Raw genomic sequence first — 27,534 nt, 5'->3', positions numbered from 1 at the left:
CACAGTTCTCTGGGCATGAGGAATAGTGAGCACATTTTGTCTGTTTTATTAGCAGCAGCTGATCTATTCCTAAAAGTACAGTAATTCAAAGAGCTGGGTTTTACTTTCAAAGCCCTAAATAAGTAATTTAGGGCTTTGAAAGTAAAACCCAGCTCTTTGAACAGAGTACATAAAGGACAGGCTCTTCCCCATGAAACTGTCCAACCTCAAAGATCAACTAAGGGGGCTTTCTATAGTATCCCACCCACTATAAGAGGTATGTTTAGGGAGTGTCACTTGCTAGTCCTTCTCTGTAGTGACATGCAGATCTTGGAGCTCCTTGGCCTTGAATGCAAGTCTGACTCCATTTCCAGTGTTCTAACAACAACTGAAAGCATTTTGTTCCAGTTAGTCTTTGGGATTTAACTTAAACAAAGCAACAGGCAAGAGCAGGACAGTTCCTTCTTCCTGTTAGTGTCTCTGTAGAGTGCAGGTTGGTTGCCTGCATATCATGTTGTTTTACTTAGGCAAGTTTAAAGCAAGAAACATCCATGCTTCCAGAGTGACTACACAAAGAACAAGGTAAGGTAATGTAATGGGAATGCAGGCAGAGGTATTTATATAGCATTCCTCCATGTCTTCAGTTTCCTTATCTGCGGGGGGTGAGGGAACAGAACCCTCATGGATACAGGCCTTGCCTGTACACAAATGAGACAGCATGAAAAAGGAAAAGGAAAACAAGCTGTGTTAAGATAAATAGGGCAGTTGCTCTCCCCCTGCTTAATCTAAGAGAACAACTACCTGAAAGGTGCCTTTCAGTACAGTTAGCAAGGGTTAAACATGACTCCCAGTGAACTTCATGGCTAGACTGAAATTTGAACACTGGTTTCTTTTGTTTAAGCCCATCACTCCACTAGACCAAACGTTCCCAACCTGAGGTGTTACGATGCCCCAGTCAGGGAAGCCCAGTTGCTGCCCCCTTAAGGGGTGTGGTGATATCACGCAGTGACAGCACCCCTAGGATTGTGCTGCTGCAAAAAAATGGTGTTTAAATACTGGGGCAGTGCTGACCCTCTGGAGGGGGCGGGAACCTCACGGACCCCTCTGCAGACTCCCAGAGAGTTTGGGAACCTCTTCACTAGACCATCATACCAACTCTTTTTATTTACCTATTTGTTTTCATTTTTTGGTGTTCCCAGCTGTATTTTGGTTTTATATGATGTGTTTCACATTTATCCTTTATTATGTAAAATGTTTTGGAACTGTTGCTGAAAAATGATATACAAATTTTGCATACATCAAGCCTTGTAATACAATGTATCTTCCTCTAGTTTGTTCTTGTCAGACTTAAAATGACAGGATACTAAGCATGACCCTAGTTCCTTCTGGCACAGCAAATCAGCTTATTGCTCCAGAAAGAAACACCAAAGAAACAAGAAGTAGAATCCATTGACATCAGGTTTTTACACCATCATTTTACAGATTTCCTCTCTACCTCTCTATTCCAGTCTAGGAATAGTCTGTTGCTGTTCATCTTTAAGCACTTGGTTTCTTTAGATCAAAAGAGTCTGCTTCTAGCGGTTGGCATCTTTTATGGCTTCAATTTAGAATATTTTCCACATATTCTCTTGTAAGCTGATTAAAAACAAATAAACACTTCAAAATAACAGCAGCACGCACGCACACACACCCCCACCCAAGGCTCAAAGGCTGGCCATTACTGAATAATGTACCTTGTGCCCAGAGATGTTCCCTACCCTTACCCATTCTCCATCCATGGCGGAATGTAGTGGCTACCAGCTGGATAGTTAAACTGGAATTCGGGTTGTGTTCTCTTATGTTCATTAAGTTTCTACATTTTTCTAATGCTGCTCCCCTAGTTCTTTCATCAATGCTATTAGGCCTTAGAATAGAGGTAGGGCAACTATCCCCGAATGGGCCACTTTTACTTGCTGGGGAGGGGAGGGGAATCCAATTCTTAGATTAAGGTTTTCTTAGATTTCTAGGGGTTTTCCCTAGAGCAGTGGTTCTCACAAATTTAGCACTGGGACCCACTTTTTAGAATGAGAATCTGTCAGGACCCACCAGAAGTGATGTCATGACCAGAAGTGACATAATTAAGCAGGAAATTTTTTTTAACAATCCTAGGCTGCAATCCTACCAGGTTTAAGTCCCATTTACTATCATTGTTAAGAGAATATATATAGCAGCTTCTTAAAAGTACAGGTCTGTAACATTTCCACAAATGCAGTCACACACGAAGGCAGCATCAAGTCTAATATATTAAAAAAATACTGAAATGAATGGGGACTCACCTGAAATTGGTTCGCGACCCACCTGGTGGGTCCCAACCCACACTTTGAGAAACACTGCCCTAGAGCCCTGCCCTACTGATGCAATATTGACTGCATAAGTACAAGTCTTACATGAGAGAAATAAAGTTTGGGGTCTTCTACAGAGTAGTCCAATTATGGCTCAGGGCACTTCATTCTTCTCTATATTGTATTCTGTAAATTGGTCAGTGCATCATAGCACAGGCAGGTCTCTCTTTCAAGAGTCCCTTTGCTGATTAATCTCAGAACGTTTGTTAATGCAAGCCTGTTGCACCACTGAGATAAAACAATATTGCTCCTCATAGTGCTGATGTTATATCCCATAGATTAACTAATGGAATAAACCAAAGTGAGAATTTAAAAGGCTTGAAAGAACACTGAAGCGGGTACACTTACCCACTGTTCCGACTGCATCTAGTTCCTCTTTTAAGGCAGCCTTTGTTTATCAACAAGAACAATAATAAGAAAAATGATACTTGGGTACCGATTAGCAATCAATTCCCATCTTATATACTGGATCCCATTTATATAGTGACCAATGCAGCATATTTGCAATCATCCTATGGCTTCCTCCATGGTACTGCCAGTAACTTCTCTAACTTTTCTTTATAGTTAATTTATAGTACTATTTTAACAGGTAAGGAAATCATTCCTCATTGCCCAAGGTTCAAACTGCATTAAGATTAGGAATATAAAACACTGAAAAAGTTCAATAGAAAGTTTGCCTCATTCTTACATTCAGCAACATGACTTTGCCACTAGGTGCCTTGTTACTTGTGAGTGGCCCAACAACCAAAGCAATAATACAGTACGACAAACTACGCATCCACCAATACAATATCATTTATAAGTAAGTGGTTCGTATGTACAGTAACCTATCTGAGTGTAAATCAAAGTTGATCAGGATGCTTATATTTATGTGGTTTTGTACCCATTTTGGTGTCATTTCAGCATATGAAATATTAAAATAAATCTTGCTTTTCATCTTCAAAGTGCATAACATATGAATAATTAATCCAGCAACGACAATTTACAATTCTAGTTTCAAAGCATTTCTGTCAACTGTAGATTATAAAATAACAGTATTTATTCCATATTTTATCATCTTAATAAGACCATTGTAATTGGGATACATATTGAGAATAAAGAACCAGCACCATGTAAATCAAAGATAATTCATGAGCATATTGCTCACAGCTTTTAACCAATTTTACATAACATTTCTTGAAAAGAGGCTACCATGAAAACTGAACATAAGAGAAAAGGTCATTTGAAAGGATGAGAATAATGATGGCAGAAATATTAGCTGCGCACATCTGTTTCAATTCCTTCCAACTTTCTCAATCTGACTAAGTTATAGAAAACGAACTACAAACCTATTACATAAGAACATAAGAACAGCCCCACTGGATGAGGCCATAGGCCCATCTAGTCCAGCTTCCTGTATCTCACAGCGGCCCACCACGGCCCACCAAATGCCCCAGGGAGCACACCAGATAACAAGAGACCTGCATCCTGGTGCCCTCCCTTGCATCTGGCATTCTGACATAACCCATTTCTAAAATCAGGAGGTTGCGCATACACATCATGGCTTGTACCCCGAACAAGCCTGATTTATTAATCAGGAGGTTGCACATACACATCATGGCTTGTACCCCATACAAGCCTGATTTATTAATCAGATCCACTACTAATTTAATACCAGGATATTTATCTACTGGTCATTTCAACATGAATCAATGATTATTTGTCTCCTGTTAAATTCTAATTCATTTCAACTTGCCCTAGGAAAACACACACCACTCCAACACAGTAAATAGCAGTTTGTGAAGAGGGTATTACATAAGAAAAACCATGGAGAAGATGGAGTGTTTTCTCTCCCCAGTGCAAGGGGGCCCCAAAGCTATTTTTAAAAAGGAAAGAGACTGAGAGAAGATGAAGGGCATGAGGGACAAAAGAAAATGTGTGGTTCTGTAGTTGTGTGAATGAAATGGATATGTATATGTGCAATAAGAGTTAGCTCACTCTTGAGTGTTGGCATTTGCATCTTTCTTAGTTCTCTGCAACACATTTGTTGATCTTCCAATGAGAAACCACCAATATCATTACATATCCACAGGGCTCCCCATACCTCCAGAGAGTCTTCAGAGGCCACCCACGTCCACCTGCATCCTCTGCAAGCCTCAGAACGACTGTTAGATTGGAAAAAAGTTCCTCCTGGTTTTATCATAAAACCAGATGTGATGTTCTATTGCCTTATAAGGCATTCTGAAGTCTGGGAAAGCTCCCCTCACCTCTGGAGGGTGGGGGACGCCCCCCCATATGCTTGGATTCAGCTATCCGTGGGAGGGGGTGTTCCAAAATGGAATCCGCATGGATACAGGGGCATGCCTGTATCTTCTGTCCCTAAAGGAATCAAATGTTCTCCAAAATCCCCTCCAAACACTTTATTCCTTAATAATGATGCATATATGCTATGAGATTTAACTTGGAAACTGCTGTTGTGACTGCTTGAGATAAAACAGCTTTAGTTCTTGCTTTGCGCTTATAATATGGACTGTGTTTGCTCATTTGGGTAAGCCTGGCATTGTATATGGATGGTATTACATGGCAGCAGAGGACTTGTCAGCATATCAAATAGTTTATCTAGATCAGTGTTTCTCAGTATTTGTCCCTTGACACACCACTTCACTCATCCCTTGAAGTGGTCCACCTACTGGAAGTACCATCAGAAGTGACTGGTGATTTATGTCATCACCAGTTATTTCCATATTGGGAGACCAAATGAAACACGACAAACAACGGTAAGAGGCCTGGGGGGGGGGGACAAGCTTGCAAAAAGCACATGCTGGAGCTCTGCCGGATGAGCAGAGCCTCCTGTTGCTGCTTATGTTGCATTGTTGGTCTCACTGCCAGGCAGTGGGGGTCTGGGGGTCCCGCGAGTACCACTAGACACTATGGTTGAGAAACAATGATCCAGAACAACACATCGTCTGTAGGCTGCACATGCACCACTGAGCTCTGCCCTGAATACATCAAGTCTTGACATGGGTCCAAAGTTACAAGCTGGGGTTCAAAGTGGGTCTCAGGTCTTGGCCTAGAAAACTGACCACTATAAACTATTAAAAACTTGGTATACAGGCTCATGCTTATAAATTTACAAAGGGTAAGTTCTGAAACAAAACTAAAAATCAAGTACTCAAGTGCTTTAGTATCATGCTTCAGATTTCTTGGTATAACATAGCACAATGCTTTCCAAACGCCTACAAGAGAGTCGGGAGCACTGTAAGTATGTATGGGGGAGGGAAGGAGGCAGTAACACGATCCCAAGGATCCTACAGCTGCTGTTGGCAGGGTTTCCACTTTCCTAAGGGTGTGCCAACCTCACGGGGGGGGGGGGTGTGCAAGGAGCCCTACAGACTCCTTGATAGGGTTTCCCAAGCCTTTGTAATAGTAAAAAAATTTACTTAAAGTCACTTCTTCACTTTTAAGTGGCTTTAAATAAAGTTTTTTTTTTACTATTACAGAGGCTTGGAAAGCCCACCCATCCCCTTAGGTAAGTGGGGAAAAAGCCCCTACCCCCCCTCCCAGTAGCAGCGTGATCCTGGGGATCAGGTTGCTGCTTTGCCCTCCTTCCTGATCCCTAAGGGGCTACAGAAGTGCTTCCCAGACTGGCTGGTCGCAACCCACCAGTTTGGGAACCACTGGCACAGAATATTACATACCATGCACTATCAAATATTCTGGCCACTAGTCCAATTCCAAATTGAAGTAAATCAGCAGACAGCAACAATTTCCTTGGATTGTAAAGTAGAAGCTCTATTGCACAGATAAATAAAACTGCTGCTTTAGAATAAAACTAAAACAGAAACTGACCTTTGTTATGAGAATTCTGTATTTCTCCAACAGTGCTTGATTATCATGGCATCCCGCTAGCAGCTGCCATACCTCAGCTCTCAATGCCTCTGGAACACCACTCTTCACCAGTGAAGACAGTCCTTTTGGTCGCACTCCAAGATTATTGTGCCTAGCAAAAAGGATGACAGTTGTATCTCACTTGAGAAGCACAAACATAAGAAACCTGTTTCATAGGGAAACTATTTAGAAATCACCCTGTAGTATGTCACTGTGAAATAGGGAAACTGGACTTGTCATGAATTTCCCTTTTGTCCTAACAATGAATGGCACTCAAGAACGGTTAGCTCTTATTACAGAAGGCACAACTTAAAAAATTCTGATTTCATGAGACAAGGGGTTGTTCCACCACCACCAAGACTGAAGTTCAACTTCAGCTTTTTGCAGGGATGAGGACTCGAGTCAGGTGACTCGAGAAAGTTGCAAAAATCAGCATTTTTCACCAACTCGTAGAGACTCAATTCACTCATGTCAGAGATTCAGCAAAACTCTTGAGTCAGAGTCCTCCGACTTGTGAGTCCCAATCCACTTGGGCAATTCGAGTTGACCACCAATGGACACAGGTTGCGCTGCCTCTGTCTCACCAGCAAAAACCTCTTGCATCAATCCAGAAGCCAGTTTTGATTGCATGAGCAGCAGTACCAGCAGCAACAGGGTACACTATGTTCAGAGTTTGCACTTAAAACTTTCAGGGACTTGTGATGCAGAACTTGTAGCAACTTTTGCAAAAGTATTCATTTTAGCTGGCTTAGCCAGCTCACTAATCCACATGAGGCACCTGCATGCCTACAGAACCCAGGGGAGGAAGGCACTTTGCCCCTGGACCATACATTGGATGGAGGATGCTTCTCTGGGAGAGAGGGAGGGACAGGAGGAGCCATTTTTTGCCATAGGGACAAATGGGTTTTGCAAGCAGGTGGAGGGGGCTGGGGTTGGTCAAGCAAACTCTCTGACACCTTCGGTCCACAGTACAGGTCAGCTGTGTCTCTGAGTGCGCAACACACGCCGGCCAAGCAGCTTAGTTGAAGCAGGTTGCAGAACTGAGGTCTGTCATTTCTCACTGCCTGCATGCTGCTTGCTTGACATGCAGAGGGTTTATCTCCCATGTCCAAGCTGTTAGGCTACTGTTCTTATGGGATGCCTGGATGGACAGTGGATACTTTGGCCCCCCAGAACACTCCTCCTTTCTTCTAGAAACATGCCTGAAACTGTCAGTCACTGTGTGTCTGAACAGCATGTTCCCTCATCAGTTTCCCTTGATTCAGCCTGCATGTGCTGCTGCAACCAATGGGGGTCATGCACCTTGCCACCCCTGTGTAAACTAAGCTAAACAGGGGCTTACCTGGCCTTCCCCATCCTGTCCTGTGCTCTCCTGTCCACAGCCTTGCTAAGCTGGGGTGTGTTCTCCCGCCCTGCTGTGTCCATGATGCGAGCAGGGGGGGGGGGTTTCCTTTGGGGTGGGATCATATGGGAGAAGGGAACAGGTTGGCACGTTCTCCACTGCTGTCTGACAGGTGGGATGGATGGGGGCAGTAGGGGAACTCCGAAACACACACAGCCCAGCAGCAGCCCCATTTTCTTCCTTGGAGCAGCAGCAAACTTTTTAAAGGGAATGACTCGAAACTCAAATCTTTTCAAGTTGCAAAAACACTCCAGGCTCACCAGTAAAACCTGGAAGTGGGTCTTTAAAGCTATTTTCCCACTGATTTGGTATCCACTGATTTTTTTTAAATCCACTTGGGGTTCCAGAGACCCCGGAAGCACAACCTGTACAACAAATGTGCATTTTTCACTATCTTTTCGCAAAAACATTTAATATATTTTCAACTCTACGTTTTGTCCCAGCTGGTCAACAAGGCTTCTAATGTTTAAACTTAAAATATACAAAGTTTAATTGTTTTTATGATTTCAATGGTTTTAATGTCTTGAACTATTGTAGAAAACAGTACATGCATATTTATTATTTAAAATAATTTATTTAAATTAATAAAATCTAGATTGTAAGGACCTCAAGGCAGAGGCCTCTCATTCTTTGTAATGCACCATATACAAAAGTAGGCAATAATACACAACACAGTACTAAATGAACAGTAACAGATAAGGGCAGGAGGTCGGGTCTAGAGGGTAGAGCCTCCGTTAGCCCGAAGATAACATTAGAAGGTCACCAGTTCGAGGACACCGGCAGTTCCCTGAACGGCTGAGAATGGCAAGACCTTGAAGAAGCTGACAAGTCGAGCTGAGTGATTCCACCTGCTCTATGTGTGAGCAAGAAGCGTCTTGGCTGCCCTCCATGTGAGAGACGGAGCTGTTTGTCAGCCTGCGTGGGAGAACTGGAGGCCAGAAGTGAGACCAAACCAGGAAGATCCATTCTGAAATGCTGTTGGTTCTTGAAAGAGAGAACCTCTATGATTGTAAAAATCCCCTTGTGGGATTTAGAAACGCCTGCCTACGTAAACTGCCTTGAATAAAGTCAGAGGAGTAATCCAATGACCAGAAAGGCGGTATAAATACCTAGTTATTATTATTATTATAAAACCCCAGCAAACGGTTCCTCAGACAAATTGAACAAAAAAGTCCCAAATACTCTCCAAAAGAGACTTTAGTCAGCTGTCCAAATACCAGGAGCATTTAAACAGAATGAACCTCTCTTGACCAGAGTTCCAAGCCTAGCAACCTAGCTAAAAGCATCATGTCTCATGGCCTTCCTCCATACTGGGGGATCCTCAACACCACACCAAGATGACCTCACTCAATGCAGAGAAGGAGAGAATTAGGCCGTACAGCAACAGAATCCCTCTTCTGTCTCAAGAACCCAACACTAGATATACTCAAAACTGTCTGGCAAAATACCTGTGAAGAAAACTGAATCCCAAAAGTTATGAATGGAATGGCTGAATTACTGTTAAGTGCCAGTAGCATAGCTGGTGGGGGGGAAACAGTAAGTACTGCAGGTGCAGCAAAGCACCGTGTAAGCAGCCCCTCTCGTTCACCATCGGAGCCATTCAGGGCAGCAGCAGTGATATGCAGGTACTCGCCAAGCCAGACGGCATCTCCTTCGTGTTGCCTTCACTGCCTGAAATGGCTCTGACAGCAAGTGCTTACACAGCGCTTTGCTGCACCTGCTGCACTTATTATTTTGCCCCCCTTCTAGTTATTCTACTGCTAAGTTCCATTCTGTCTTTGTGTATATAACAGAAGTTTCCCAGTGGTGTACTAATGAGATTGAAGAAAGGTTCTACAATTGCCTGGAGCATTGCAGAAACAGCTCATTCAAAGTAATAAATAGTGAGTAGTTTTAAGCACAGCTATTAAAAGGACTCTAAAGGACTCTAAACTTCAAGATCCTAGATTCGGCAAGGCCCCTGCTGTTGCTAAAATCATTACTGAGACAGTCCTTTCCTGCTTCTTTAAAATGCTAGTGCTACATCCTTCTACAGAAAGCAGAAGAGTTAGAGCAAAGCTATCCAAAGCTCGTGTTCCATAAGCACATAACCTTTACATCTCGTTCTGAGGCCCTCAGAAGACTTTTAAGGAAAAATAGCCTTGGTCAGTTCACTTTGTGCAAGGAAATAACATTAGAAATTCTAGGTACATGCTTCAACTTCTAAGTTCCAAAGCCTGATGAGCTTTTGGGGAAGTTCTTCACTGAGTATGAAGATTCTGACAGCATGCAACCAGAAGTGATCCTGTTGAATAATCCAACCAAGTGCAATATTTCAGATGAATCTGACTGAATCTAATTTGAGCTGTGCAGTCTACCAAGTAACTCCTTTTTGGCATGAAAAGTGGATTGAGTTTGGAAACTAATTTCAAGGGAATGGTTGCTGAAATTAAGTCACTTTTCAAGAAGAATTTCTTCCATGGTTGCTTGAGCATGTGAGCATTTTCCTCAATTAAAATGATCAAACCCACCCGAAGAAATCAGTGTATGACTGACAGCAAATTTCAAAACTTTTGAAAACAGCATGGCTAAAAGTAGACTTTGATGAATTTCTACTCTTCTCAGCACCCACTGCTCTCATTCACACGATTCAGAAGATGCAATGTTCAGTTGACACTGATAACTTTATATGACAAACGTTTATTAGTTTCTGGGAAGGACCTGTCCACTTTTTTCTGAAAAACTGATAAAACAATAGAAAATCTTAGGGATGGTATGTTAATTTTTATTTATTTACTGAATTTTTATTCCACCTTTGGGTACCCTTACCCAAAATTGTATCAGAGGTCTATAATCTCTGGCCATCAATTCCTTCAAAGGTCCTGAAGCATTTAGAATTTGACAACCCCTGACCTAGAGCAGAGATATTTTGGTCAATATTGTTTAACCTGACAATAAGCTTGTCATATGGTCTGGATCCCTTACATATTTACTGGAGCCAGTCTTTTAACAGGATTATTGTGCTCTACACATTTTGTTAGGTTTCACTCAAAATGTTCATGCAATTCAAATTAAGATATACAGGTCCAGCCTTGTTATACACAGATTTTTTTATACAGGGATCTGACTCAACACGAATGGCCCCTGCAGATGAGAAGGAATGTGCTGATCCCTGGAGAAGGGGAAAAATGCACCCCTTTAAAATCACAGTTTAAAAAGCTACTTTTTGCTGTTGCAGAGAGACAGTCATACAAGTGATAACAGGTATAACCTAAGTATCCACAGATTTTTCTATCTCGAAGCTGATCAGAAGGACCCTTTAAATTACAGGAAAACAGTAGTTTAACAATGCCAGAGAGGGCAGCCAGCTAACAATCCATCAATCATTCTCTCTGCAGGCTTCATTCCTCCCTCCCCCCCCCCCAACATGTGAAAGAAGGCTAAATGGCCTAGATTATCACCTTCTCCATTCTTTCCCCTTGCTGGGACTCCTGGTGAAGGGAGGGATTGAAGCCTAAGCTCCTGGAGAGAGACTGATTGATTGTGTGCACTACAAAGGTCAGCAAGGCTGTTTTTAAATTACCAGAGCAAAGAGACTTTGCTTTTAAAATTGATTTGCTATAGTTCGTTTTTTGCCATCCATCTGAGTTCTTGGAATGGAATCCTCCCAAATAATGAGACTGAGGATCCAATCCTATCTAATTTTCCAGTGCAGGTGCAACTGTGCTAATGGGGCATGCACTGCATCTTGTAGTGGGGCAGCAGTCACATAGGCCTCCTTAAGGTATGGGAACATTTGTTCCCTTACCATGGGGCTGCATTGTAATTGCACCGGGGCTGGAAAATTGGATAGGATTGGGCCCTTAACCTGTAACTTAATTTTGACACAGTCAAGTTCTTTCTTTTAATCCTCCAAGAAAAAGCAAGCAGCAATTAAAGTACTGTGAGGACATCTGTCATCTTATTCAATACAACAAAAGTCCTCCCTCATCTGCTTTGTATTTAAAAATAGACACCTTATTTTTAATATGCATATGTTAGCATGCCTTTAAAAATAGTTGTTCTTTTTTCAATTTCTAGCAGTTTTTCAACACTTCTTCAATCATGTATCTCTTCTGTTGTGAGTCAGCTCACAATTCCAATAACTTTTTAATTAAATGGCAGGAAGAAATTAAAATGCAAGGTGTTATATCCAAGACACAATTGCTACCACAACTCCCACAACATTCTTTTGGCACCTGCTTATGTGAATGTTTTGCAAAATGAAGTATATTTTGTTTGGTCTTTATCAACTTTTCTCTCTGAAATAGCATTTCATTTGCAACTGCGCTAACTCCCAAGAAAATAAATCTATTCTTAAAATTCTGTTACTTAGCAGGGGACTTCAAACTACAGCCTGGGGGTCACACCCAGTCCTCCACAAGATTTTATCCATTCCAAAGCAACTTTGTCAGATGATTTGCTAATATCATTAGCAAATAAATATAATTAAATATCATTTCTCAGTTAAAAGCAAGGCATTGTTTCTTTGTAATTGTCACATTTTTCTTTTGTTCTGAATCACCTTGTGCTGATTACAAAAAAATATTCAAGAAAAACTTATTCATTCAAATTTCATTCTTTGTTCATTTATAAAACTGATTTTTTTTTGCCCCTGAAAATGTATAAAATATATGATGTGGCCCTCGTACTGAAAAGTTTGGAGACCCCCAACTTAAAGGATCATATTATAACATGAAGTCATCAATTAAAGCAGACTACTGCTGAATCTAGACCAGGAAGATTAAACATGTTTTCCCCCATCCCAGTGTAATAAGCCTTATAGAGTCTTATGGCCCAATCCTATCCGGCCCGTGCCAACACTCAGTGTCACAAATGTGCCAAAAGGCATGCCTGTGACACTCTGCACCAGTCCAGAGGACAAAGGACCGCTGCCCAGAAGAAGGAGGACCACCACCCAGAGCTTAGGTAAGCGCTGGGCAGCAGAACAGTAAGTTGGGGTGGGGGGAGGCATTCCAGGGTGGGGGGAAGGCAGGGTGGGGGCAGATGGAGGGCAGATGGGGGCAGGCCCCATCCCAGCCTAGAAGACCCGACACAGGTCTCCTCAAATCTGCACCTGCTCAGTAGCAGGTACAGTTCCAAGGACACCCATCAAGACCACCTGGCCATTACAAGGGATAAGGGAACATAAGCTCCCTTACCCCGAATAGCCCCAGCGCTGCTTCCCAGCCCCATGGGATGCAGCAGTAACCATTTCCGCACTGCTGCAGCCCTGGGCACTGGGAAGCACAGGATTGGGCTGTTTGGCAAGTTGGAAACAGGGCATTTTACGTATTAGAAATATTCATATGCTGCTGTTCCTCCAGTAAAATGAGTTTTCAATGCAGCTAATAGCAAAGTTATTTTACAGAAACTTCAGTAAAATACAACAAAAAAATCCCAGTTGCAAAAGGCTGCTAATGATAATAATAATAAGGCATTAAAAAACCAGAGAAGTGGTAAAAACCAATAAAAACCAGGCAGCCAGTAATAATGACAACCACCACTTTATAAATAACACCTAAAAAATAACACCTAAAGGAAGGCTTGGGGGAGGAATGCTAAGGAGGACGGAGAACCAAAAGAGCAACCAAAGAGGGAGAAACTGAAGAGCAATGTCTTTAGCCCCTGCCAGAAGATGAGTGGCACAATTGTATCCCCAGCAGCACCCAGGGCTCCAGCAGCACAAAAAAGACTGTGGTTATATCCTATGGCCACTGGGTTAGAGCCAGGAGTCTCCTTGGGGTAAGGGAGTGTTTACCTCTCCACAGTCTCCTATCCAACTCTTAGACACTCAGGCTGTTGGGAAGCCACAGAAATAGTCTCGGTAAACAAGTAGGGGATAGACAACGGGTGGGAATACTTTTGCTTTTGTGAAGTCCGGGTAGCACAGAAGAGTTGTAGGAAAGCCTAGTAGTAGATCTGCCCCCTTTGGGACAAGGAGAAGTTAGGCTGGGTGCAATAGGACCTCATGCCATGAAGAAAAAGTGAGGATAAACTGGACCTAACTTATAGAAACCTGGGCCAACCTTTCAGATCTTATTAGGTGGATGAAAACCTTTGAGTTCATCCTTTTGACTGTACAACATACTGCAGCCCATCAATGTCCAAAGCAAGCTTCTTCAGGGATCCAAGATCTTGGATCTTGGAAGAAGGGGTGCAATATGTCAAAAGCAAACTGGCAAAAAATTCAATAGCTGAATGATTCTTACAAGTCTTCTCATGGAAGCTAAGATCATCACTGCAGGGCTATGCGTCACCCCTGACCTGAAGAGAACACCAGAAGAATCTGGAGAAAGTGTTTCCACAATAACCCAGTCAGTACAGAATATACAATATATTCCCTTGAAGTGAAATTCACAATCCTCCTCTCAGATAGCCAAATCCTGGCTGAAACGATGGGAAACTGTCAAACATGTTCACATCTATCCTTTATCCAGCTGTTGCAGAATATGGAGAGATTGCAACTCTGGCAAAATCCCTGTTCACCATATGCCCAAGAGATGTGAATGACAATTAGTTGCAAGATGAACTTTGCCTGTTTTACAAAATCTATGCACATCTGGAAGATCTATCGAGACTGCACTTAACCTTCTCAATCAGATGTATAGCAAAAAGGTCTAGCATCAGTGTTCTCTGAGATATATTTGTCAGTCTCTGTTGCATTCACAGGACAAACTTTGAGTAACCTTAAGTACTCATCCACCCACATTATGTTGCACTGTCCCAGATGTCAAGCATTAAGACAGCAATTTCTCTCTCCCTTGCTCCATGCTAAAACAGGGCATTCTGAAAAAGCTATAATTCAATTCCTTCTAGCAGGTGATGTAGAGCATACAACCCTCTCAGTCGCACAGTTCCTAAACTTGAGTAATTTGAATCGAGCCAAGCTTTCTGTAGCAAGTAATCACTGAGCACATTACATCTTTGGCAATATCTGCAGAGTAACTGATCGTTTTGTTTTTTTAATAATACATGTTTGTATGTAAAATGTATTGTACGTTTGTATCTGTGTGTACACGTAGGTGTGCACATATACATATACTTGTGTATTACTTAGGTTTATATTCTCTCTACGGTATCCGTACAGAGTCTTCACCTACCTAATGTTTATGCCTAATAAAGGTTGACTTGACTTGATTTGGGATTTGAGTAACCTTAAGAGTATTTAAGAACTACATGTAGATGGGGGCAGAGAGCCTGAACCTCTGATCATGCTCTCAGTGGAGACTGCGCTTGCAAAGCAAATAAATGTCATCACTGATGACTTTACATCCATAAAAGCACAACAAAAAGCCTTTGCTTACAGTTTGCTATGAAAACTGCACAGTTCAGTTCACTGCCAATATGAAACTGATATCATATGCTGCTGCTGCTGGAACTGCTGTCTGCACTGCATCCTGTACAATTTCTCACATTTCACTTTTCTTGAACAAGCAGACAACCCAAAATCTCATATAGTGGAAATATTTCCTCAATTCTTCTTGCATAAACAAAGTGTCTCCAACTTTGTTCATTAATGCCTAATTTTGTAACATAAATAAATGATTTACTTGCAAACCTGAGTAACCCATCTCTGGATGGCCTGGGGGGACAGCAACATGAATGCTACCTGTGACCCAGGGGTAAATGCTCCTCTCATTGTTTGTGAAGTAGCTGTCTTTATTTGCCAATCACATCTTTGTTTTACCTTGTCTTCCAAAGAACACACAATTTACCTACCGATTAACTAATTCTTACCATCTTCCCAGTAACTCTCCCCAGGAATACAAGATCTTCTCTGGACAATCCTTTGATACATCACCAGTGCCACTTGAGAGTTCGTTATCACTCTCTGCAGAAAAAAATTGAGACGAGTTACCAGTGACATGATTATTATTATTATTATTATTATTAAACTTTATTTATATACCACCCTTCTCCCCAAAGGGACCCAGGGCGGCTTACAACATATTAAAAACAGATTAAAAACATAATTTAACCACAAATAAAAACATATTAAAAACACATTAACATATACCCATAAAAACCATAGTCAGATAAAAAGTCAGATAAAAAGAGCAAAACGTAGCAAATCAGAGGAATCAGGCCTGTAAAAATACTAAAAGATACAGAAAAGATGTTTAAAAAGGCCATGCACTCAGAAGGCTTCTTTAAACAAAAATGTCTTCAGGCCTCGCCGAAAGGTCTCAAAAGAGGGAGCCATTCTCAAGTCAAGGGGAAGGGAATTCCATAATGTTGGTGCCACTACTGAGAAGGCCCTATTTCTAATCTAACGATAGATTCCAACTTCCGTGAAAGGTAGGAAATTAATCAGATAGTTTAAGAAAAAAAATGATAAACGCAATGAAAACAAAGTAGTGGCCTGAAGACTTTTCAGATCACTTTTAGTGCAGTAAAATTGTGCAGAACATTTTTTGCATCTTGCAAGCACTTATCAATTCTCTGTCACAGAACATTTCATTTTCCCCCCACTTAGGACATCTGTTCTTACAACTAAGTGTGAGGAAAGTGGCAGCACAACATGAAAAGGGCACATACATCACAACAGGAGACAACTCTCCGCAATACCTATCCTACAGTAAACTTAAGTTACTTTGATAGTGACCATAACTGCTTCTTTATTGAAAAAGAGCTCCCTCTCTGCATCACACAAATATGAGTGCTCATGCAGGGGTGGCCTGACCATAAGCTTTGGTGAAGCAGCAGATGGGCATATGCGCACCTTGTGTCCATCCACTATCTAAGCAGACACATCATGGAGACTCTGGTGCCTACTGTTATTATCTAATAGTTGTGGCACCAATTGTCAGTGCCTCTGTTCTTGCTTCCTTCTCACTGACTGGGAAGAAGGAAAGGGAGGACTGCCTGTCCTTTTGTGCTGTCTTCTGAAAAGGCAGTGTAGGAGTGAGTTAGCCTAGAAAGTGTAATGAATTGTGGCACCAGCATGATAGAGCCAGAATCACTGCAGGAGCCACTGCCAATAAGGAAAGTTGTCAGGTGGGGTTCTTTGAAGGTCAACAGAGGGAGGGATGAAAGGAACAAATGGGAGAGCAGGTATTCTGAATTTTGCACCCTGAAGGGAGAAAAGTGGGGGAGGTGGTCTCATCTCAAGTGCATTAAGGGTTTGAGCCAGGCCTGCACTCATATTGCTTTCAAGAAGAAAAGAAATTGCAGCCAACATTTGTATTGTAGGCCCAGTTCCAAGGTATCAACATCTCTTTAAGGATGTGTTTCCCTTCTCCAGGATGGAACAAAGGGTACCAATACTCCAGAAAAAAAGGAAAAGTTCAGTAATCTTATGCATCTCATGGGCTGCAAGATGCTCTAAATGGGTATTAAAAAGCTGAATAGGCCCATTTTCTTCCCACCCACTCCCCCAAGACAGTTTAGCTAAATTTTACTCTATAGTTATACAACCACTTCCCATAAAGTGGAAAAACTGTTAATTCTTTTCTCACACATCAGAATTTACAACAATATTACATATTTGGAATATTCACCATCATGATTTTCAGTAACAGCCTTTAACAAAGCAATATGCAGAATAGACATGGGACATATTTATTTTAAACTATTCTATGTTGCCTGCTCAGGATAACTAGGTAGTCCAAAGCATACACACTGATCTTGACTCAAAAATGACTTGGGGAGGATGAAATGGAACAACAAAAGAGCACTACAAAGACAGGTTGGCTTTCCTAAAACAGCAATCTAAAAATAAATGGTCCATGTTTGAAGAGCCACCATAAGTCCTGAGAGGGGAAAAAGAGCAGCATGGAAGTGTTAGAAAGGATATGCAGAAGAAAAATATCAGAAAACATGCTTTGCAGTTAAGACATTATGAAAGAATGAAAGGAAGCAATGAGAAGACTCAAGAGGTGGAAATTAATTTAAAAGCCAGAAAGTATCACCAAGAGCAAATGAGAGCACCATCATCTTCTCTGGGAGTTCATAATTCTCATCAGCAGCAAGATCTCAACTACTGTTATTATCTTCTCTGAGAAATAAGTATATCAATCAAGTGGAGGGGAGAAGGGGGCATGACAAGACCTTGTTTACATCACTGGTCTTTATCACAAGTCCCTTGTCACTTAGCCTCAGCAGTTGCTGCTGTGATCTAGCTAGAGAAGATTCTCCCCTTCTTTCTCCTGATTCAAAGCAGGTCACACATAAAGAGCCCATCAGTACTACAGCTTAATACAGCTGAACCTGCTCTGCTCCCCAAATGTTCTTCTGATTCACTCCTACACTTGCATGGATGCAATAATGCACCAACCCTCTTTTAAACAGATGTGGAGGCTCTGAGGATCAGGAACAGCAGTGGATCTAGAATGTAGATGGGGTACATGACCTGGTAAAACATTCATCCCAAGATATTTCAGATATTTGGACTCAAATGATCCTCAAAAATTTGGAAAAATTGCTCACAATGAGAAGACAGCAGTTGAGTTGGTCCTTGCAGATTCAAACCAGTTTAAAGAATCTCTCACAACAGATAGATGTGTGCAAGGAGCAATTGGAAGATGTGAAGAAAACAGAAGATAAACAGAAGGAGAAAGTGGAAAAGATGATGGTGAGGGATGAAATTATCATCAGAAGAATAGATACAGAAATTAGAAGAGTGGAAAATCAACAGGATCTAGAGGGGACGCTGATGGAGATTGAAATAGAGAAGATGGACAGAGTAACATGGGTGCACAAAATACAAAATTTGTTGGAACAAGAAGAAGAAAACATATCCCAGTTAATTGGAAGAATGAACATTCCTTATACAAGAAAGTGTGGGCTTATCGGATTCTGATATGGAGATTATTAAAGATATTACAAGAGAAAAAATGGAAAGAAAGAAAAAGAAACCTGAGGGTTAACCCGACAGTTAAAGAAAATTGGAGGATTTTATTTAGTTAATAACTGGTTTAAATTTACTTAAAAATAAATATATACAAAATTGATATATATGAATTAAATGAATTAGGAAAAAATAGCTGGAAATGTTAGCGTGTGGATGAATTGTTTTATAGGTGGTTATTATGTTAAAGAAAAAAATGTAATCAGATTAGAGAGTTAGATTGGAGAATGGTAAAGAACATATTATAAGAGATTGTTGGTTTTATTATAATTTGGAAATTAGATTATTATTATTTGATATGAATGAGTAATTGAACTAGTTGAGATAAGTGAATATTTAGAAAAGATATAAGGAATTAGGAAAAATCTATTATATTTGATATAAGAAATATATAAATGAGTAGAAGAGTTAGAAGTAGATGGAAGAATTGTTTTATATGTTATACTTTGGTAATTAGATTATTTTGTTTTAATATTAATGAGTAATTGAAGTAAGTTTATGTTTGATAGAAAGTGAAAATTTAGAAAATACAGTACAGGGCATTAGGGAAAATTTGGTATATATTATATAAATAAATGGATAAACTAATAAGAGGCGGAAGTAGATGAGTAGTAGATTAGGAGATATAGTATGATTAATGAGTAATGGTATATGGTATTTAGTACTCCTAAATGTATGTTATATGTTTGTATGTCTGTGTGTGTTAATTAAAAATAAATAATAAAAAAAGAGCCAGCTTCCCCAATATGTAAATTTACTATGAGCCAAGCCTCTTTGAGGAGGGGCAATTTCTTCTCCTTCCTATAGCACAGGGCTCAAGTCTGGTTTAAATAATCTTTTTATCCCCTTGTCAAACATTATCCTCAACTGCAAACTTTATTCTGGACTCTGGTGATACTGTTGAGCTAAAGTCACCTGAGAGATGGATCAAAGAAATGAATAAACAAGCAAATGAATGGCTGGACTCTGCTGTGAATGCAAGTAGTTGGTCTTCTTAGACAATTCCTCCTTCATCAGATTTTGAATTAACATCTTTTTCCAGGCACAGTTCCTGCCTGGAATAACTGCTTAGCAAGTACATATTCAACAGATTCTTTCCAGGTTAGAGATGCAATGATGGAAAACACTTGCTGAATTTCTAATTCTCATACAGAGGCTTTATTACCAGCAACCATAAGAGAATAGAAAACTGAAAATTTGTAACGTATCCAGTTGTGCCACCGCTTTTTACAAATTTAAGAACAACCTCTCTACAGGGTAACTCACATTTAAGTACAAATATATACATTTAAGTACAAATATATATGTCCAGGTTGTGGCTCAAAATATATTTGAGACATGTCAAGATGGCAAGGGGGATCAGACAGGGGCATGACAAGGCCTTGTTTCCATCTTTATCACAGGTCTTTATCACAGGTCCCCTGAGTACATCAAAGTTTCTTGCTACAGGATAAATGAGGGTCAAACAACATACCATATATACTTGTGTATAAGTTGAAAAATTTTTGCCTAAAAATTGACTCTGAAAACATGGGTTGACTTATGCACGGGTCAATGCAGTAGGTGGAGTTTCTGAAAGCAGCAGCTTCATGAGGTAGGAGTGGAACTGGGCTGAGAAGCAGCATGCGGGGGGGGGGGTGGAGAAAAAAAGGAGTAATTTTACTTACCAGTAATTACGGTATTGATAGGTAGCAACAAAAAACAGCAGCTGTTTTAGCTTCTCCAAGCAGGAAAAGTGAAGGCACTTATGAGAACTGTAGTCTGTATGAGGGTTGCTGCTGTGGAAGTGCAGCACTATACTCATCACAAAGCCTACATAAGCTCCCATAAACTCTTCCTGCTTGGAGAAAAAGTGAAAATGGTTCCTTTTTTCCCTTTTCTTTCTGGCTTCTTGCTGCTGCCTCCTCATAACAGTTCCTGGTAAGTCATTTTCAAAGAATTTCACACATCTCTCAGTCTAAACCCCCCCCCCCCCCACGTATCTGAAGGTCATAGAAAATTCCATGATTTCGGTTCAAACCCTGCCCTCAACCCTGCCCTGTGAGATCGACTTGTGGGTGGGTGTCTATGGTGCCGCCTCCTGAAATAGTTCCAGCTGAACAGAAACTGTGGTGGGGGTGCGCTTTATCCTGCCACCACCCTAACCCAGACAGACTGCACTGCTGCCAATGCAAACATCAGTGGCAGCAGGAGAGGATGTGGAACTGGAACTGTGGATGGTGAAAAAGATTGAAGTCTCTTTTCCCCATATGGTCCTAATTTGGCTGTTAAGGGGGATGGGGGCATATTCACATCTAGCTTGTAACATTAAGCAGTGTTGATGAATGGAAACTTAAAAAGCTAATTGGGATTCTCAGAAGGGAGACACGAGCTAGGAACTCCAGCAGTGATTAGCACATTGATACTATTGAGTGGTATATGTTATAAAAGGAGGTTCTGATGGGTCTAGCAGGAATTACGTAAGCACATTCATCCCTAGTTTTAGATCCACTAAGCTGCACACTGGCTACAGGTGTGCTTCCAACTATTCCAAGGAATAGCCCCACCTTAATTAAAATTGGATTTAATTTTGAGTCTTCATTTCAAACAAAGGTACCAAAATGTATGCTGATTTTTTTTAATCTCCAAAACAAAGTGGACTAGGAAGAGCTTATGATGAGCAGTAAGCTGGAAATGTGATTACAGGAGGCAGACATCTCTCCTCATTGCCTAGTGGGGGAGAAAGACTGGATGCTTGGATTCATGGCAACCACACCTAAACTTAAAATAGATACATCTCTTATTTGAGGGTTCATCTTATTCAGGAATCACTCAAGTTCATTTTACCCTCTTCGGCATCATCCTCTTGTGGCGACATCTGGTCTACACCACTTGATGGTCTGATAGCTTCTTCCTCTCTTTCAGACTCCCGATGCAGACTCAAAACTTCATAAATTGCATCACCAGCATTTGTGTGACTTTTTCCTTCACACTAAATATCAAAACAGAAAATGAATTTTAGTCCAAGGAGCTCATTTCCCAATTTGTGTTTATAACCTCTGATCAACAAGATCTCACTTGATTATTATTCTGAAATTTTTTCCTGTATCAAGAAGGAAAAGTCTTTAAATACAATGTTTTCACACCAGAACTGAAGCGTGAAAAATGCAAGGTTTTGATTGCATTAAGGCAATATTGTAGCTAGTTTAGAGCTTAAGCAACACAAATGCAAACTGAAGGGAAAACAGTATGCAGTGAGAAAGTGAGAAGACATACCAAGTTAGAGTAAATCAGCAGAGTGAATCAACACAACCCAGAAACAAAATAGGAGTCAGTTCAAAGTACAGGCATGATTCAATCACATCAGCCAGCCCCATCAACGTGCTGGCTATCATGTTCTGAACCATTTGACAATTCTGGATGTTGTAAGAAATATAACACATTGTAAGTAATATAAGACGTTGTAAGAAATATACAATAAGACGTTGTAAGAAATGTTGTAAGAAATATAAGACGAACAGGCCTTGCTGAGGGAGAGTCAGCATGGCTTCTGTAAGGGTAAGTCTTGCCTCACGAACCTTATAGAATTCTTTGAAAAGGTCAACAGGCATGTGGATGCGGGAGAACCCGTGGACATTATATATCTGGACTTTCAGAAGGCGTTTGACACGGCCCCTCACCAAAGGCTACTGAAAAAACTCCACAATCAGGGAATTAGAGGACAGGTCCTCTCGTGGATTGAGAACTGGTTGGAGGCCAGGAAGCAGAGAGTGGGTGTCAATGGGCAATTTTCACAATGGAGAGAGGTGAAAAGCGGTGTGCCCCAAGGATCTGTCCTGGGACCGGTGCTTTTCAACCTCTTCATAAATGACCTGGAGACAGGGTTGAGCAGTGAAGTGGCAAAGTTTGCAGACGACACCAAACTTTTCCGAGTGGTAAAGACCAGAAGTGATTGTGAGGAGCTCCAGAAGGATCTCTCCAGACTGGCAGAATGGACAGCAAAATGGCAGATGCGCTTCAGTGTCAGTAAGTGTAAAGTCATGCACATTCGGGCAAAAAATCAAAACTTTAGATCTAGGCTGATGGGTTCTGAGCTGTCTGTGACAGATCAGGAGAGAGATCTTGGGGTGGTGGTGGACAGGTCAATGAAAGTGTCGACCCAATGTGCGGCGGCAGTGAAGAAGGCTAATTCTATGCTTGGGATCATTAGGAAGTGTATTGAGAACAAAACGGCTAGTATTATAATGCCGTTGTACAAATCTATGGTAAGGCCACACCTGGAGTATTGTGTCCAGTTCTGGTCGCCGCATCTCAAAAAAGACATAGTGGAAATGGAAAAGGTGCAAAAGAGAGCCACTAAGATGATTACGGGGCTGGGGCACCTTCCTTATGAGGAAAGGCTACGGCGTTTGGGCCTCTTCAGCCTAGAAAAGAGACGCTTGAGGGGGGACATGATTGAGACATACAAAATTATGCAGGGAATGGACAGAGTGGATAGGGAGATGCTCTTTACACTCTCACATAATACCAGAACCAGGGGACATCCACTAAAATTGAGTGTTGGGCGGGTTAGGACAGACAAAAGAAAATATTTCTTTACTCAGCGTGTGGTCGGTCTGTGGAACTCCTTGCCACAGGATGTGGTGCTGGCGTCTAGCCTAGACGCCTTTAAAAGGGGATTGGACAAGTTTCTGGAGGAAAAATCCATTATGGGGTACAAGCCATGATGTGTATGCGCAACCTCCTGATTTTAGAAATGGGTTAAGTCAGAATGCCAGATGTAGGGGAGGGCACCAGGATGAGGTCTCTTGTTATCTGGTGTGCTCCCTGGGGCATTTGGTGGGCCGCTGTGAGATACAGGAAGCTGGACTAGATGGGCCTATGGCCTGATCCAGTGGGGCTGTTCTTATGTTCTTATGTTATGTTCTTAAGACCTAGATGACTATGGTCAGGTCCTTCCTTTCCAGAGCAAGATGCAATTAGAATACTATCCAAGTTACAGATGTCATGTGGGTATCCTGCAGTAGTGCTGGATAAAGTAAAAACCCTCAAATAGAAGCACAACCCCATTCACTACTGGCCGAATACTGCCTTCGTGGTTAGTTCTACCAAAAGTATCATCTCTGGATCCAGCTCCAGATTATTAGACCATTCCAACTATGGAACCACCATATGGCAGGAGGGCCACATCATCTCTCTGACACTGTGTCAGGGGCCGGGAATAAAAAAGAATTAATTTATATTTCAAATTTGAATAAACTTACATACATTTACATAAATGAATATATTAGAGATGGAACTTATATGAATGAATAAAGGTCTTGCAATAGCTCAAGGCCTATAAAAGGCCCTATACAAAGCAAGACCAGCCTTTCCTTCACTGCCTCAGCTGCATAACAAATATGAAACAGCAAGCAGTGGAGGAAGCCCTTGTCCCACAGCTCATGCGAAAGGTCAAACAGTTGCCCTCAAATTGAGAAAAGTTGCATTGGGCCAGCTTGGGCTCCAGCAAGTCTCCAGAGGGCTAGAGGCCCATTGGAGACTGGGGGCTACCCATGGGCCGGATTGGGAGTCCTCGAGGGCCGCAAGTGGCCCCCAGGCCAGGGTTTGGACACCCCTGACCTAGACAGTTCCAACAAGGTAGACATGACTAACTGGGTGCAAACGTACAAATGCAGCATTAAAAACGGCAGAGAAGATGGCTCCACCCATGAAAGCTAAGAGATGGAATGTGAAAGAGTGTGACACTTCCTGGCTTTTCCTCATTTCTTCATCAGGTAGAAAGGACCTTAAAGATTATCTAGTCCAAACCCCTGTTCAGTGCAAGCAACAACTACGGCATCCCAAACAGATGGCCCATTGCTACATGAGGGAAATGTTCCCATGCTGGACAGCTCATAGTGTTACAAAATTCTTCTTAATGTCTAGTCTGATTCTTCTTAATGTCTAGTCTAAACCTCCTTCTCTATACTTTCAAACCCACTGTTTGTGAGTCCCGCCTTCAGGAGTCACAGAGAACAAGTTCACTTCCTTCTTCCATGTTTTAGCCCTCCAAGTATTTGAAGATAGCTCGGCTTCTCTTCTCCAGGCAAAACATACAAAACTCATGTATCCATTAGTCCTAGGATTCCAAGGGAGGTCTGGCTAGAACAGAACAGATCGAACTACTGCTACTCATGATTTGTACTCTATGGCTTTGTTACTGCCTCCCAATATTGCATTAGGTTTTTTGAAGCTACATTCAGCAGACTGAAAGCAGGCAGGAATCAGTCCACCCCCCCCCTTTGTAAACTGCCATGTGTTTGGTGTCAACTATTTTATTATATAAAAATTTAGACAAAAGTAGTTATTCTCTCTTAAAGCACTGAAACTTTAAATAAAAAGATCGATATCAAGAGTTTCACTTAACACACAATGACATTAATCTTTACAAAAAAAGAAAAAACCTAAAATCTTATTCAAAATAAATATCACTCATATTCTCATGCAGTTGAATTAAAAATGTGACCAACAAACAGTTATCTAGTGAACTACAAACAAAAGGTTGACGGCTGCATGCTATATACCCAAGGATACCAGGGTACCTCATCCCTTGCAAATCTACCATAGTTTTAACCACAGGAGTTATTTTTCAAACAAGATGAGAATGTCAAACCAGCACGGCAAAAGCAATAAATAAAAACAAACCGTGTGTTACATTTAATACAAAAGGAACATTCTTGACATGAAAAATGGTATATGGTATAAGTGATAAGACAAGGAGCATAAATTGTTGAAGTTTAGCAACATCAGCTATTGCCAGAGAAACCCAAAGCATCCCAAGTACTTTTAAAGTCAACAACCATTCAAATGTACAAATTCAGATATTTAGATAAATATGTTTTCCTTCATATTCTTTAAGTTTGTTTTGATAGTTCCAACGTAAACTGATTTTTTCACAGTAGTTTATTAATGCTAACCACTGCACAAGCCCTATTGTTGGTGAAAAAACACAAGTTATTTAGACAAAATATAAAAAGTGTAAGAGAGAGAACCAAAATGTGATAAAATCATTAACAGTTCAGATAAAAGCCTGCTAAAAGAGCCAGGTCTTCAGACTATGGCAACATACAGGTAAAACATTCATAGCTATTCTAGTCACAGAATAACAGGCAGCCTAATCCTGAGCCCTGGCATGCAAGGCTGCTGTGGGGCCAAAATGGCTACTGCGGCATCCAATGCATGCTGGCCAGCCTGTGGCAGCTTCTCAGGGGAAGGGGACATTCGTCCCCTTCCCTGAGGTAAGAGAAATAGCCCCGCGATGGGGCTTCTCTATTCTGTTGCAGTTCTTGGGCCAGCACAGAATCAAGGAGTCCCATGTCAAGGAGATCCTTGTAGTATTTAAATTAAATGCTAAGACCATAAGCATAAAAACTGTTTAAAACGTAAAACAAAACAATCAGGATCACACAACTATTAAAATCTATTTCATTAAGAAGACCAGTTCACAATGTCAGTCAAACACCTTCCTGAATAAAAGTCATGAGGCTCCACTGAAAGGTCTCCAGAGTGGGAGCCATTCTTAATTCCAGGGGAAGTATATTCCATAAAGGAGCCAGCACTGAGAAAGCTGAATTTCTGGCTGCCATCCCCCTCACCTCTGCCGGTGGCAGTACCATCAGAAGAGCCACCTCTGATTATCTTCATGGACAGGTAGGATCAAGACAGTGGTTCCCAACCTTTAGGAGCCTGCAGACCACTGAGCCAAAAACTGGAATCGTCATGGACCACATGCAACCCCCTCCATCCTCCTCCCCCTACACACAACAAATACAATGAAATTTGTAATAATTAGAAAAGATTTATATAGATTTGTGGATTGCTGCTTTCACTCCTAGCTGTGGCTACAAGTGGTCCATGGGGGAGCACTCGTTCAGCAAGACTCTGGAAGTGATTGAAGGTGGTTATTCCCCGCCCGCCCCCCAAGACCTCACAGACTATTGAAAAATCAGCCAATTCAAAATTAAGGCAGCAGGTGCCTGCTGAAAGCAGAGTTCTCAAAACATTTGAAAGATTCTTCAAGCATCTTCCTTGCTGGACTGAAGTAATTTACCTGCCTCAAAAACTGGTCACTCAGAGGAAAGAGTGGAGGTGACAGGTCATGGCCCTGTTCCTCAAAAGAAAAATGCCAATAAATTCTCAAGTCTCATGGATCACTGCCTTCTAAACCCTTTCCTCTTCCCCACATTGACAATTTACAATCAGGTGCCATTCAAGTCCACATTTGGCCCAAGAGCTCCAGATGCTAACCTCTACTTGATACACGCTTTAGGTAGACACTTCGAGAATAATGAGTGGGAACAAAGTACCATTCTGAATTTCCCAAGTTGTATGTTATTATTGTATAGAGCAGGGGTGCCCAAACCCCGGCCCTGGGGCCACTTGTGACCCTCGAGGACTCCCAATGCGGCCCTCAAGGAGTCCCCAGTTTCCAATGAGCAAATTTTTAGCAATCCTCGGCTGCAATCCTACCCACACTTGCCCTGGAGTCGGTCCCATTTACTGTCATTGTTAAATGAATATACAGAGCAGCTTGTTAAAAGTACAGGTGTGTAACAGTTTCCAAAATGCAGTCACATACCATGGTAGCATCAGGTCTAATATATTAAAAATAAAATATTGAAATGAACGGGGACCCACCTGAAATTGGCTTGCAACCCACCTAGTGGGTCCCAACCCACAGTTTGAGAAACACTGCCTTATGTAAAGTTATTACTCTAAATAAATCTTTTTAAAACAAATTCCCGATTGGTTCTGTGAATTCAAAGTTATGCTGGAACAGGGGTCTCCCAACCCCAGCCCGGGGGCCAGATGCAATTCTCGGTGAACCTCTGCCTGGCCCACGGCCAGCCTCAGGTCCCCTGAGAGCTTCTGGTCCAGCTGACCAAACACGACCAGAGCTGTGCTTGTTGGGTGGGAGAATGGGGGTCTATTTAAGTGTGTGCTTTTTTTCCTGTGATGGTGCTTGAAGAAATCCTGGAAATCTGAGCCCATTCATTCATTTATTCGTTCATCTC

General features: G+C 41.5%; 1 protein-coding gene across 4 annotated transcripts in view; it reads right to left on the bottom strand.

Moving 5' to 3' along the window:
- The window catches only part of RABGAP1L (RAB GTPase activating protein 1 like), a 231,946-nt gene that overhangs the window by 165,674 nt on the left and 38,738 nt on the right, over window positions 1-27,534 (bottom strand). For all 4 annotated transcript variants that reach the window (XM_066624190.1, XM_066624188.1, XM_066624187.1 and 1 more), the window contains 3 exons: window positions 21,326-21,470; window positions 15,388-15,481; window positions 6,189-6,339 (listed from right to left, as the gene is read on the bottom strand). In XM_066624190.1, the coding sequence (XP_066480287.1) occupies window positions 6,189-6,339; window positions 15,388-15,481; window positions 21,326-21,470 (390 nt within the window). The remainder of the gene's footprint in view (window positions 1-6,188; window positions 6,340-15,387; window positions 15,482-21,325; window positions 21,471-27,534) is intronic.

Source organism: Tiliqua scincoides, chromosome 4 (assembly GCF_035046505.1).
Source record: "Tiliqua scincoides isolate rTilSci1 chromosome 4, rTilSci1.hap2, whole genome shotgun sequence".
Taxonomy (NCBI): Eukaryota; Metazoa; Chordata; class Lepidosauria; order Squamata; family Scincidae; genus Tiliqua; species Tiliqua scincoides.
The sequence above is the reverse complement of the archived record's forward strand: the minus strand, read 5'-3'. Positions and strand labels throughout refer to the sequence as shown.